We start from the raw sequence: 13,522 nt of genomic DNA on the forward strand, positions 1-13,522 counted from the left end.
AGACTCAACGTCATAAAAATTACATTAGTCAGAGCGGCGCTAGTGAAATTAAATTAACAAAGGTATTAACATCGTAAATCTTATTATTTATTATGAATTATACTGTCATTATATTTGTAAATTTAATTATAAAATTAAGTTAAAAATGTTTAAAAAGATATCAAAAAAACATGACAGAAAAATAGAGTTAGTGAATAACCCCATGAATGTAACAATAATTCATAATTAAATTACAAAATTCGAAATAAAATCATAGAAAAATTATTAATAAAAAGTTGGGGGATGGGAGAAAATTATTTTATAAAACATTGAAACGAATTTGAACAACGTCTTGTGATCAAATTTTTAACGGACTTATAATCGTCATATAACACCTCGAATGCTCCGGACAAAACTTCCGATGTTTTCAATTCCTCGCCCAAATTATTTTCTGTAGATGAAGTAAGACAGTCTGATACCTGTGTATATTGATTTGCACAGTGAATCAAACTTGTGGAATCGTAAGTAAATTCAAGCTGCTGTTTATATGGTTCAAAAGCATTTTCCATTGACTTGGTTGAATGGGGGAAACCATCTTCAAATATTTTACTACTAGGGGGTGCGCCAAATGGATCAGGAACAGGTTGAAACTGCTTTGCAACATTAAATTTAGAATTTGAAGAATATTTGCTGTTAGGATTCTGTAGCCATTGTTGTGTCGTTACATCCTCAGCCATTTCGTTTTGAATATTCTCCACTTCATCTTGTGGTTCAATTTTGCATGTCAAACGTTTTTCTGTAATCAAATCTTTTGAACATTTATTTTCTAGCTTGCATTTTTCATTAGTTATTTTTAACGGATAGGAGTTGCTGAAGCATTTGTCAATTTTGCTTAGTTTGCATTCTACGTATCCTTTATTATTATTATATGATTCAGGTTGATATTGACGCTTATTTAGCTTTTCATTATCTTGTACGTTTGAAACTTGAGTAGGCGATTGAAACTTTTTCATATCATATATTCTGATTTTTTCAGAAGGAATATTTAGCGTTTTATTATACCGTACATTTGGAATGTGTGCAGATGGTTTGAAATTTGTAACATCAATGTCTAGTATCTTTTCAGAAGGAATTAGACACCCATTAATTTGCAAACTGGATGCTTTCTTAGGTTGATTTGCGCATTTTGCTGGAACCGTCGGATTATTTGAAAAATTACGATAATATTCTTTAAAGTAACGATCATTAACATGTTGTGATTCATTTCTCAATTTCTCACCTAGTTCAGCGTTCATTTCCAATATATTTACGAAAATCTTACGATGCTGAACTGATTCGTCTTTCTTGTGGAGCATGAAGGCGTTCAGAGGTTTTTTGATCTCCGGAATCCTGAATGTCATCTGGTTTAGATTTTCACTTTTTTCATTTTTTTCATCGGTGCGCAAATTCAGAACGTTTGTACATTTATTAGCATCTGTAGTAAGACTTTTAGAACGTTTTGAAAGCTCAATTGGAAAGTTCCGTTCTGAAAGACAGTCGTTCCTAACATTTTCTCTCGTCATAGTTGATCCTTGATTGAAATTATCAAACACTCAGATAGCGGTGTTTTCCAGTAGAATAATAGCAAATTAACTGAAAAATGATGCCTCACCAATTGGTAACTATGTAATTATTTTCCGTTTGAACTATTGAGAGTTGTTTAAGCAGCAGGTTCTATTTATTATCAGTCATCTGTGAATCAAATTAAACGTAGACATTTAATTAAAAACCCTGTAAGAGTGTCTAAAATTGTTTGAAATTTGTTAACAATTTGCTTTAATTCACAATTCATTTCACAATTCACAAAGTTCTTCAATTTTTTAAACGTTTCTTGTGTTTCGAACCGTCAAAATGAAAAATTATTTAATTGTTTTTAAATAAATAACTTTTTCAAAATGAAAAAAACGAAAAAAAAGAGTGGATGAAATTAAATTTCAGGTTATTTAATTTATATAAGAGTTTAACAAAAAATCAAAAGTTTATTGATAAAATTTTAAAACAATTTTATCATCGAAACCATCCTGCTGTTGAGTTTTGGGAAAAAATATGTAAACAGCGCGTTTTTCAAATTTCAATAATTAAGCATTTATGTTCCTAAATTTTTTTTATATTTTTTTATTTTAATAAAAATGTTTTATATTTTTAAAAATATCAAAACAATACTTTAAAATAAATCGAATATTGTTTTTGAAACTTTAAGAAAAGAGACAAACATGCAATTATTAAAGAAATATTTAATTTTTTGATTTTAACAAATGTAAATTAGTTTTTAAATTCAGTCATATAAATTTTTTAAAAATTATCCACGTTCATTAATCATCCAAGTTATGTTTCGAATATCAAAAATTTTATGCAGTGCAATTCCGCTATATGGATAGGATATAAAAAACGAATAATCTACGCGTGAAATTTAAACAAAATTATTTTGAAAAATTCAAATATATAAATTATTTCTTTTTACAACCAAATCACGAAAATTTCATAAATCATTCAAAGCAACTTATAAATTATTTCTAAAATAATTTAATGAATTTCATTTCTGACCAGTGGCGGATCTGGACAACTTTGACTGAAGGCCAAAAATTTGAAAATATTTAAATTTTTACGGAGGCAAGAGCAAAATTTTTACGGTGGAAGACCAAAATTTTGTGATATTGTGGCTGACGACCTTTGTCGTTGCTTATCAAGTTCAATTTTAGCCGATTATACAAAAAACAACGTTCCTTTTTTGACTTTTATTAAAAAACAGCTCACAATGGGGAGGGAGGTACTGGTCTTCCTTGGTTCCCGCTAGATCCGATACTGTTCTTGACAACATTATGTGATGAAAATATATCTAATTGGGGGGGGGGGGGTTCATCAATTCCAAAACTCCACCCTGCATGCATCATCTTTCAAATCATTGTTGTCAACATTTGGTTGCGTTCAGCACATTGATTTTCCGACACATAAATTCGGAGGTCAACTTGATGTCATCATCACCAGGTCTGAGTTTGAGATATTCAATGCCCACGTTGACTCACTTACCGTTTCAGATCATGGGATTATATCCTACTCGATGGCGGTTGCTGTTTCTCAAATATCAAAATTGGTCTACAGACGAGTTCGAAACAACAAGAGTATTGATCGTGACATGTTCAGAAGCTTATTGAGTGGAAGCGCTGTCTGTGATTCTGGGGCTTACTTACATTGTAATGTGGAGGAGCTTTTTGATTTATATGACTCAACTCTTAGACAAATTGTCGACCAGCACGCTCCATTGGTAAACAAAAGAGTTCGTTCTAAATTATGTCGCTGGTTTGACAAAGACTGCCACAGCATAAAACGTTCTACACGAAGGTTGGAAAGAATTTATCGGCTGACGAAAAAAAACAATGCCCATCTAATCCGTTGGAGATTAACAATTGAGGAAAAACATAAATTATATTTATCAAAGGAGAAAAATTCAGTTGTTTAAAATCTTTAACGCCAATGAACCAAAAAGATTGTGGATCTACAAATATTAATTCTCTTTTCTTCTAGTAAGTCTTGCCGCCTTGATCCAATCCCGACTGGACTCATGAAGGAGTTTGTTGAAACACTTTTGCCATTTTTGTAAAACATGGTTAATAAAAGTATAGAAACTGCAATACTATCCAAGTTCCAAAAGATCGCTCTGGTAAAACCGCTGTTGAAAAAACCAGGTTTGGCAAGTAATGTTATTTCAAACCTCATTTTCATTTCCAAAATCATCAAACGGATAATCGCTCGTCAGCTCCTCGCCTACTTGAACAGCAACACATTGCTTCCGAAAATTCAATCAAAATTTCGTCGAGCACATTCAACCGAGACGGCGATACCGAAGGTGGTTTAGGATGTCTGTGACACGGTTGACGCTGGAGACATTGCACTGCTAGCACTTCTTGATGTAAGTGCTGCGTTTGACACTGTGGATCATCAAATCCTGTTGGAAAGACTCTCAACTTTTTATGGTATATGCGGTGATGCGTTCAGGTGGTTTCAATTTTACTTGGCAGACAGGACTTAGGTTGTCTCTGTTTGTGATGATCTAAACACCGCCATCTCAGAGTTAATCCGCGGTGTCCCGCAGGGTTCAGTGCTTGGCCCTCTATTGTACATTATGTACACTGCAGATGTCATCAGCGTCGTGGGGGCATCAGGTCTTCATTGTCACCTTTATACTGATGATATCCAACTGTACGGATCTGGTCGGCCCGAGTCATCGTGTCGAGTGAATGATATGGTGTCCGGCGCAGTAAACGCAGTGGGAAATTGGATGCTATCAAACAAGTTGAAACTAAACCTTGACAAAACACAGTATATGTGATTACATATTACTGGGTTCACGAAGTTTGAGTCGATATCAGCTTACATCAGAGATGAGTTGCACTGGCTTTGTATGCCGGAAAGAGTTTTGTTTAAATTGGCTCTTCTTGTCAGAGATTCACACACACACACACACACACACACACACACACACACACACACACACACACAAGACTTCATGTTCTCTGAGAGAGCAGCTCCAACCAGTATCCGAGGTTACAAACAGAAACAGATTAAGATCTTCTGATAATGGAGATCTCGTGATTCAAAAGCACAAAACTTCACGCTTTGGAAAAAGAAGATTTTTGGTGTCGTCAGCTCAAATTTAGAATGCATTGCCAACAGATCTGAAAAGATTCAGCAGCATGGATCTACGGATGTTCAAGAAACGTTTAAAAAATCATCTATTCAATAATCCACAGCGATGCTAGCGCTTCTGATGTCATTCTGGAGGTGCGCTATACAAGTCATCAAATACAAATACAAATATTACTATCTTAAAAATAAATAAAAACTTCTTGAGATAATTAACTTATGTAATTGCTAGAATATAATAAAATATTAATTATAAGAAAAACTTCAAAAAAATAACTTTCATAATTCTTTATAATAAAATAAATATAATTAAAAAATTACTTGGGATAGCAAAAAACAAATAAAAAACTCTCATCAAACAGACGTGGTAGGAAATATTATAAAAAATATCTGTTCCAACCAATGCAACAAGTGTCGGTTGTTTTCACTGAACAACGGGACTAATAAATAAAACTAAATTTTTACTCTAAAAAATTGTATGCTTCACACGTACTGTATATATTGTACACGTATTGCTTATACGCACACACATACATGTAGTTTTATATGAATAGACGTACATATGAATAAAAATAGATCCACTTATATTTTGTCTTATGTATATTTCGTTGCTCAGTTAAGTTTTACACTTGCACAGACCGTATAGTTGGTTTTTAAATTGCTGAGTTTTGGTTATAAAGTTTTTTGCGTTTTAATTTTTAAAATTGGATTTAATTTTTTCAAAATAGTTTTGATTTATTTATGGTAAAATGTTCTAAATCTAATAGTCAATAATTTTTAATAAAAATTAATGTTTTTAATAAAAATTTAGGTCTTTAAAAATAATAATAAGCCTGAAACTAGGTTTGTGCTTACTTTGATGCAATTTCAATTGTTTGACATTTACTTGAAACCTGCTAGGTGTACACGCTGTAAAGTGTTGTTTTCTTTAACAGTAAAGAATTTTCGGAAAAAGAAAATAACTTGGTTTGATGGAAGCTGTGTTAAAATTAAAAATTGTTCTTTAAAAACTAAAACTGCTGTCATGCTTCCAACATCATACGTAAATGTTGACATGACACAAGAATGCTGCAGTAACAAAACTTGGTCTGATAAACGTTAGATCGCTTACAAATAAATCTGAAATATTTGAAATGAAGCAAAAATGAGTTATAAAATTATTCTGATTTGTGAAATTGCAAGTATTTTTTTAGAAGAAATTTAAAATACCTTTAATTTAATGATTTTTAACGCTGTGTGCTCTTCCTAGACAAATGTTGTTAACGGTGTGATTCAATTTCAAGTCAAATTATAAAATCCAGCGGCGGCGTAGCCAGGGTATTTTGCGCACGAGGACAAACTATAAAATTGGCCCCTCCCCGCCCCCTCTCCATGTTTAATCACATGTTTAATAATTAATTTTAACATTGTATAAATTACTGTTTACAAAAACAATTCAAATTTTAATGGAACATTGTATTTAAAGATAAAACACAAATATACAAATTAGGAACATATGTTTCAGTCACTGTCAAAGATAATTTACATACTTTACAATAGATTTATTTTTCTAGATTTCATTGTCGCAAACTGATCAATTATGTTGTTTAGATCTGTCGTTTCCAATGTTTCTCTTTCAACACTGAGAAAAGCAAGATCACTGAGACGATGTTGTCCCATCGATGCACTCAGATACGATAAAAAAAGTTTCAATTTGCTGAATGATCGCTCACAGCTTGCAATTGAAACTGCTGTTGTCAATAAAATTTGTAGCGAAATTCGCAGGTTCGGAAATACGTCATTTCCATAAAACACAATTAAACCTGGAAGATCCAAAGGACTTTCTGGTACAGCTTCAGTTCGGTTACTGAGCAGGATTCTACGTCTTTTTTTACATTTAAACCAAATTCAAAAAAGTACGCTATACCGGTGGCGCCGGTGCTCTTTATTTCAACTGTAGCGTTGTTATGTGTTAAAAAATTGGAAGTCAAAGTTTATCACGACGTTTATTATTAATTTATTAATACTTCATATTATTGATTTATATCGTTTATTTGACATGTAAAGTTTTTGGCAATTAAATAATTTTTTTTCATTTTTTTTTGCTTGTGATAAGATTTTACAATTTTTACAGTGTTGAAATCAACAAACTCTGGTTGTGAAAATTTCGTCAGCCTCATTTTGGCGTCCAGTGATTTGGTTGGCAAGTTAGCTCAACTGGTAAGAGTCTCATATTTCGCGTTATTATTGGTTGGAATACTTTCTGTTCAAAACTCAGACACAATCATCTGCTCGTAATGTTGTGCTTGCTGCAAAGTAAATGTTCGTCGTGTTGTGTGGATGGTCAATTTATGTAACACAAAAATAATATTATGATTATAGAATTAAAAAGATGTTTTGAAATTGAAATTATCTATGTAATAAAAGTTCAATGGAAAAGCAGTAGACACCATTCAACGCAGACATTTTAAATTCAACTAACAATACAAAACAAAAAAAATCAAACTACGCTAGCCTATTTAGAATTAATTACAAATATAAAAATAAAAAACACAAAAATAAGAAACAATAATAATAATTAACTTACTTGACGCTTTTAATAATCAAATGATGATGATGAAGATGATCTTCAGGACGATAGAGTCTGCGATGGATTTAGCGAACCGCTGACAGAAGAAATAACATCAAATTTTTATGCTGTCTGTAAAAGATTTCATTGAATGAAACCCAACTAAAATTATCGGAGTCCATTGTACACATGGTCTGGTTTTCTCATTGCTTCGTATTTGGTTGAAGTGGATAACTTGAGTCTGGAGATGGCACTAAACCTGTTTAATGATGCCAAACCACCTGACATATATAAACAGGACTACCTGGACGAAATCTGCAAAAAATTCGGTCAAAGCAGTTCCGCACAAAAAGCACCCCAACTACCTACCTGTACACTGATTCAGATTATGTTGCTAGAGATGATGATGGAAATGTAGTTTCGGGCAACAGTTACTGGAAAATCAAAATATGCAAAGGAGAGAACTTATTTATGGATGGTAAAGTTGCGGGTGTAATTACAGTCAAGGATGATAAAAAAATTTTAAAAGTCCAAGAAAAAATCAGAGTTATGTGTAAATGCAAAGTATGATGCAAAGCCGGATTTTTCCTGGGGCGCATCCAGTCAGCATGAACCAAAAAAATACATCATTTCTTACGGAAAGGCCCTATAAAGTTAGTTGGAAAGCTGATGGTGTCAGGTACATGATGCTCGTCGAAAACAAAGACAATATATTTATGGTAAATAGAGATAATACTGTCTTTCAAGTAGTACAATAATTAACATTCAAAAAAAGAAAAGATTCAAAAGCCAATCTGATTGACATTTAATTAAACGGGTAAATGGTTTTTGATCACATTTGTGATAAGACGATACCAAGATACCTCATTCACGATATTATTCGAATAGATGAAAACAATGTGGGCCGTTGGAACTTTGACAAGAGACTGATGTGCATAATGAAGGATATCATTGAACCAAGAAATGAATGCAAAGTTAATAAATCCGCGGAACCATTTAGCATCAGAGCTAAACCATTTTAGACGATAACTTACTGGAGGGAATTTATGCAACAAAGGTGTGCCACTAGGTAGATAGACTAATCTTTCATCTAGTTCATATGGGCTACAAAATGGGTCAATGCAACGAGATATTAAAATGGAAACCACCTCAAGTTAATACAGTCGATTTTAAAGTTTCTCTGAGAACCGAAATAAAGGAAGGGATATTGGAGACTTTCATGTGGGTGGTCTGAAACGACATTTTGCAGTTTTTCCATTACCATCAATTACCATTAAATTTTCATGAAATTTCTCTAATTTTTAGAACTACTTGTTTTTGTTTATTAAGAATAAAATTTTTAATATTAATAATTGACTTTACATTTTGTTTATTTTATTTGTAATATATATTTATTTAAATTACATTTATAATATATAATTATTTAATGATAAACTGTCTCGTGATCAGAACGTCCAATGCAAACCTGACACACAATGCGTCCTAAGAAACGCAACCAACCCACTGGCCGGCTACGACTGCGTGGCTTCTATGCAGAAGTTCTGTGAGTTTATCAAACAAATTATTTCAGAAATAAGTTTTCACTGATTTTTATCATGATATTGCTATCTAAATATCAATAATTTAGACCTCCTTTTCAATGTGTTTTGTCGTAAATAGCATTATCAAATGAAATTGAAAAGTGAATTTCATGTATGAAAAAAATTTAAATGGCTAATCTAACAAAAAAACTTGATATTGTTATCATTAACATCATTTTCATATTCATTAAAATGAAAAGTATTTAAAATAGAATGTGTTATTATGATATTATTATTATTATTATTATTATTATTATTATTATTATTATTATTATTATTATTACTTGCCATCATCTTAAACAACATCAAATCATGCATCGAGCCTGGAGCAATCATTTTTGCGGATATCGAAAAATAATCGATCCGCCCTGTGTCGCAACTGTTTACCTCGCTCAGACGAGCAGGCATAGCAATCTTGTACAAAAAAACAATTGAAATACTGGAACTAACAGTCTGTCATGAAACCAATTACACCAAATCAAGAAACTACAAAGTGGATAAGTACAAGAACAACCTCAAGAATAACCTATCGAATGATTTTAAGCATTGCATTATTTTAATCAACACTTTTGAAATTTCGCCAATAGAACTTTATAATTTTTTCAATTTATCTCAAGCTAAAATAAACTGGCGTGACGATTTTAGATCTAGCTTAATCAATTCTGCGATAGCATCTACTTACGCAATATATTGTGACAGAAATAAAGCTTGACTCTAGTTTTTATATTATTTTATCATCTTTGTACACATTCATAATGACGAGCATTGATGTTAAATTATCAATTATTTTAATCTTTTAACTATTATAATAATTGATCATTTTATATTTAATTGTAATTTCTTTTTTTTTACTTATATTTTGGCTTATAAAAAAAATAAAAGAGTTCTCATTATTATTAATTACCACTCCATCGTGGTGACACCATTGAAATACTGGAGCTGACAGTCTGCCACGAATCCAACTTCAACACATCAAGGAACTACAAGATATCTAAATACCAAAACATCCACAACAATCTGGTCGACGATAAGAAAGGACCAAAAACAATTATTAATACATTTGAAATCTCTCCACTAGGCTTTTTTAATCATTTCAAATTATTCCTTATAAATTTTATTTGGACTGAACAATTATGTTACAATTTAACTAATTCAGTAATATCATCATCATACGCCATCTATTGTGACAGACATTCAAATGTATAATAACTATATTAAGACTGATCATATTTCTCGTTGTACGCATTTTACAATGTATATCTATAATGGCGAGCAGCGTAGACTACTTTCTCATCTTTAATTCATTTATTTTATTTTATTTTACTTTATTTCATTGAATATTTACTTCGCCCTTATTTGGAAAGAGTTCCCATTATTATTATTATTGTTATTGTTATTATTAATAACGGTTTGATGTCCAGACCAGAGGTGGTCTCCAGAAATGTGGTCAGTTTTGAGCTAATTTCTTTTTTGGCTCTTGTATCCTTACCTTCAAAATCATACAATCTACCTAAGTATACAAAACTACTTCCAATTTTTATGTTTGGAATGACTTCATCATCAATTGTCAATCTCGGACATCAAACCGCAACAGCAACTAAAAATACTACGATACTTCATTCCAACACAAATTCAATTTGAACTCCGCAACTATAATTTCTCGCCAACATGGATATCATCCAACCTAGATAACCTGATCGTAAGTAAAGTCAGGGAGTGGCTCTCGATGCCGATCAGCGGATGTGTAGCGGAGATGCTTTCACTACCAATAAAACTCGGGGGTAATAACATCATGTCACTAAGAGACACTGCAGAAAAAAAACAAAAATGAAAGTTCGCAGCTATTTAAAAAACAGCGATAATGAAGAAATTAGATGCTTATGGCACGAAACCTCTTCAAACTTTGTCAATCCTGACAGTTCGCTTAAAGAAACAGGCTCATTAAAGCAGTCTCTCAAACTCCTTGATGAATCCCGAGTGAAGTCATGTCTCAACCACATCATTGAACTTCAATCTCAAGGTACAGTGCTCAGGTCAATTGGCGAACTTATTACTCCGGCACGGATAACTTGTTGGTCGAAAATTGTTGACAACATGTCCGGGATACATTACAGATTTGTGAGGAAATACATAATTCAACAACTACCCACAAATTCAAATCTGGTCAAATGGGGCAAAACCACAACTCCCTTGTGCCCACTGTGTAACGTTTGACAAACAAACAAGCATGTGGTGTCAAACTGTGGTTCAACATCGGCTCTGAAGAGATACACAGATAGACATAATAAAGTACTGGCGTTGATGATGGACGAGTTGAAGTTACAGGCTCCAAACGATTGCTGTTTGTTTGCAGATTTGGAAAGGGAAGGCATTCGTCCAATGTCACTCCTATTCAACACGCTACGACCAGACATTACCATTTCGAGGGGCAACAAGATTGAAATATTGGAACTGACGATATGCCATGAAACTAATCTAATTTCATTGAAACAATATAAACAACAAAAATGTAAAAATTTAAATGCATATCTAAATAAAGAATATAAAGATTGTTCAATAATAATTAATAAATTTAAATTGTCGCCAATTGGTTTAAGTAATAATTTTAATCTATCGATATTTAAATTTACATGGTCAATACCGTTTAACTTTAAATTAATAAACAGTGTAATTCGTCATATGGAATTTATTGCGACAGAAACATTGCCTAATGCTATTTTAAATATAATTTACAGCCATGCACTTGCCATTGGCAATGAGGAAGGGTGGATCGTACATTTGATTATTTTATTCTATTGATTATTTTTATTCTATTCATTTTAACATTTTAGTTACAATTTATTATCTTAATATCTTATAGTTTCATTGTGTCGATTGGATAAATAAAATATGTTCACATTATTATTATTATTATTATTAGAGAGGTCTTACAGTACAAAATTTTTGGGTCTAATTATCTCAGATAATTTATCTTGGGCTGAACATATTAATACTATTTCTTCTAAATTAAGCAAAATTTTAGGTCTTCTTTATAAAATAAGATACAAACTTAATAAAACTACTTTAATATTGTTGTACAATGCATTTGTTTTTCCTCATCTATCATATTGTAATCTTATCTGGGGCAATAGCCCTGCTGTTCATGTCTCAAAACTATAGAGAATTCAAAAAAAATTTATAAAACTATTATTATATTTAAAAATTACCACTCATGTTGATGAATATTTTTCTTCTTTAGGTCTTCTTACAATATATAAATTACATATTTTTATTGTTGCCTTTTTCATGTTCAAATTAGTCAATAATCTGCTACCATCTAATTTCTCAAATATTTTTTTACTCAAACCTTCACATATTTTTAAATCTACTCGTCACTTCATTCCATATATAATACCATTCAGTAGACTAAAAATTTTAAATGATAGCATATTTATTCTTGCACCCAAAATTTGGTTTACAATTTTGCCTCTATCTGTTACAATTATTTCAAAACCTCGTCTTTTTAAACAACATTGTAAAACTTATTTATTGTCTGATAAACGGCGATTTTTGCAACTATAGTTGTTTTAACCTTATCCAAATCTTATTTGAATAATTTTTGTATATGAGTAATATCAATGATCTGAATAAAACTGTTTTTGTATGTATGTATGTATGTATGTATGTATGTATGTATGTATGTATGTATGTATGTATGTATGTATGTATGTATGTATGTATGTATGTATGTATGTATGTATGTATGTATGTATGTATGTATGTATGTATGTATGTATGTATGTATGTATGTATGTATGTATAATATCAATAATTTATATAGCACTAATTAGATAAAATTCAAAAGCGCTCTCGCACATTAAACATCAAAAATCAATAGTTAGAGGATAATACATAATAATAAGCAAAATCAAATACCCAAGACGAAACACAAAAAACAGAGACAATTGATATAAGGTGATAAACAAATATCAAAAATAAAGAATCGACTGTCATGACAATCAAACCATTTTGAAATCCAGTGAAGAAAAGACACATATATAAATCAGCTATTATGGAAAAGACTCTTAACACACACACACACACACACACACACACACACATATATATATATATATATATATATATCATAACAAGAGTTTATGTAACGCCAATTAAATAAACTTCAAAGCGAACTCAACGTTAGACACAACATGAAATATGGATAAATCAATTATCCGACGGTAGATGATAATACATAATAATACGTAAAGTCAGAATTGAAAACAATTAATAGAAACAACCGATATATAAGATGACTATCTAATAAAAAAAACAAGCATCAATTGGCAAGACAATAAAACCGTTTTTAAATCAAAAGAAATTAAATATACACACACACACACACACAAACTCACCCACGCACACACACACACACACATACATCATCTCTCATAAGAAAACAAAAATGTTTTAAGTTCTTTTTTAAAGCGAGTAATGGACAATCCTGGATCTCTGAGATGGACGGGAAGGCTGTTCCAGACAGTTGGTCCAGAAACCGCAATACTACGTGAACCAATACATAGATTGGCAGTCGGAACTTTTAACAGATTCGCAGAAAACGATCTTAGACCAGACCCATAAGAATCTACTGAGTACCTTTTAAATTTATCCTGTAAGTATGCTGGTGTCAGGCCATTCATTGATTTATGCAACAAGACTGATATCTTGTAGATTATTCTTTTATCGACTGTCAACC

The 13,522-nt window shown here is 31.6% G+C and overlaps 4 protein-coding genes across 4 annotated transcripts; 2 read left to right on the forward strand and 2 right to left on the reverse strand.

Moving 5' to 3' along the window:
* Positions 1–293: 293 nt before the first annotated feature.
* HELRODRAFT_172654 (hypothetical protein) lies at positions 294–1,541 on the reverse strand (the record flags this gene model as incomplete). Its single annotated transcript, XM_009019318.1, has 1 exon — positions 294–1,541. The coding sequence occupies one exon, from the start codon at positions 1,539–1,541 to the stop codon at positions 294–296; it is 1,248 nt and encodes a 415-aa protein (XP_009017566.1).
* Positions 1,542–2,773: 1,232 nt separating this feature from the next.
* Positions 2,774–4,673, forward strand: HELRODRAFT_172655 (hypothetical protein; the record flags this gene model as incomplete). The annotated part of the gene is made up of 3 exons (XM_009019319.1): positions 2,774–2,785; positions 2,948–3,292; positions 4,518–4,673. The coding sequence occupies 3 exons, from the start codon at positions 2,774–2,776 to the stop codon at positions 4,671–4,673; spliced, it is 513 nt and encodes a 170-aa protein (XP_009017567.1).
* A 1,516-nt stretch (positions 4,674–6,189) lies between these two features.
* On the reverse strand, positions 6,190–6,438 carry HELRODRAFT_79165 (hypothetical protein; the record flags this gene model as incomplete). The annotated part of the gene is made up of 1 exon (XM_009019320.1): positions 6,190–6,438. A coding segment is annotated over one exon (249 nt), but the record flags the coding sequence as incomplete, so codon positions are not given.
* A 1,016-nt stretch (positions 6,439–7,454) lies between these two features.
* Positions 7,455–8,229, forward strand: HELRODRAFT_172656 (hypothetical protein; the record flags this gene model as incomplete). The annotated part of the gene is made up of 3 exons (XM_009019321.1): positions 7,455–7,621; positions 7,851–7,926; positions 8,056–8,229. 3 exons carry the CDS (start codon positions 7,455–7,457, stop codon positions 8,227–8,229), a joined length of 417 nt encoding a protein of 138 aa, XP_009017569.1.
* Between the last annotated feature and the right edge of the window lie 5,293 nt (positions 8,230–13,522).

The sequence above is a fragment of the Helobdella robusta genome (genome assembly GCF_000326865.2).
Source record: "Helobdella robusta unplaced genomic scaffold HELROscaffold_24, whole genome shotgun sequence".
In the NCBI taxonomy this organism is placed as follows: domain Eukaryota; kingdom Metazoa; phylum Annelida; class Clitellata; order Rhynchobdellida; family Glossiphoniidae; genus Helobdella; species Helobdella robusta.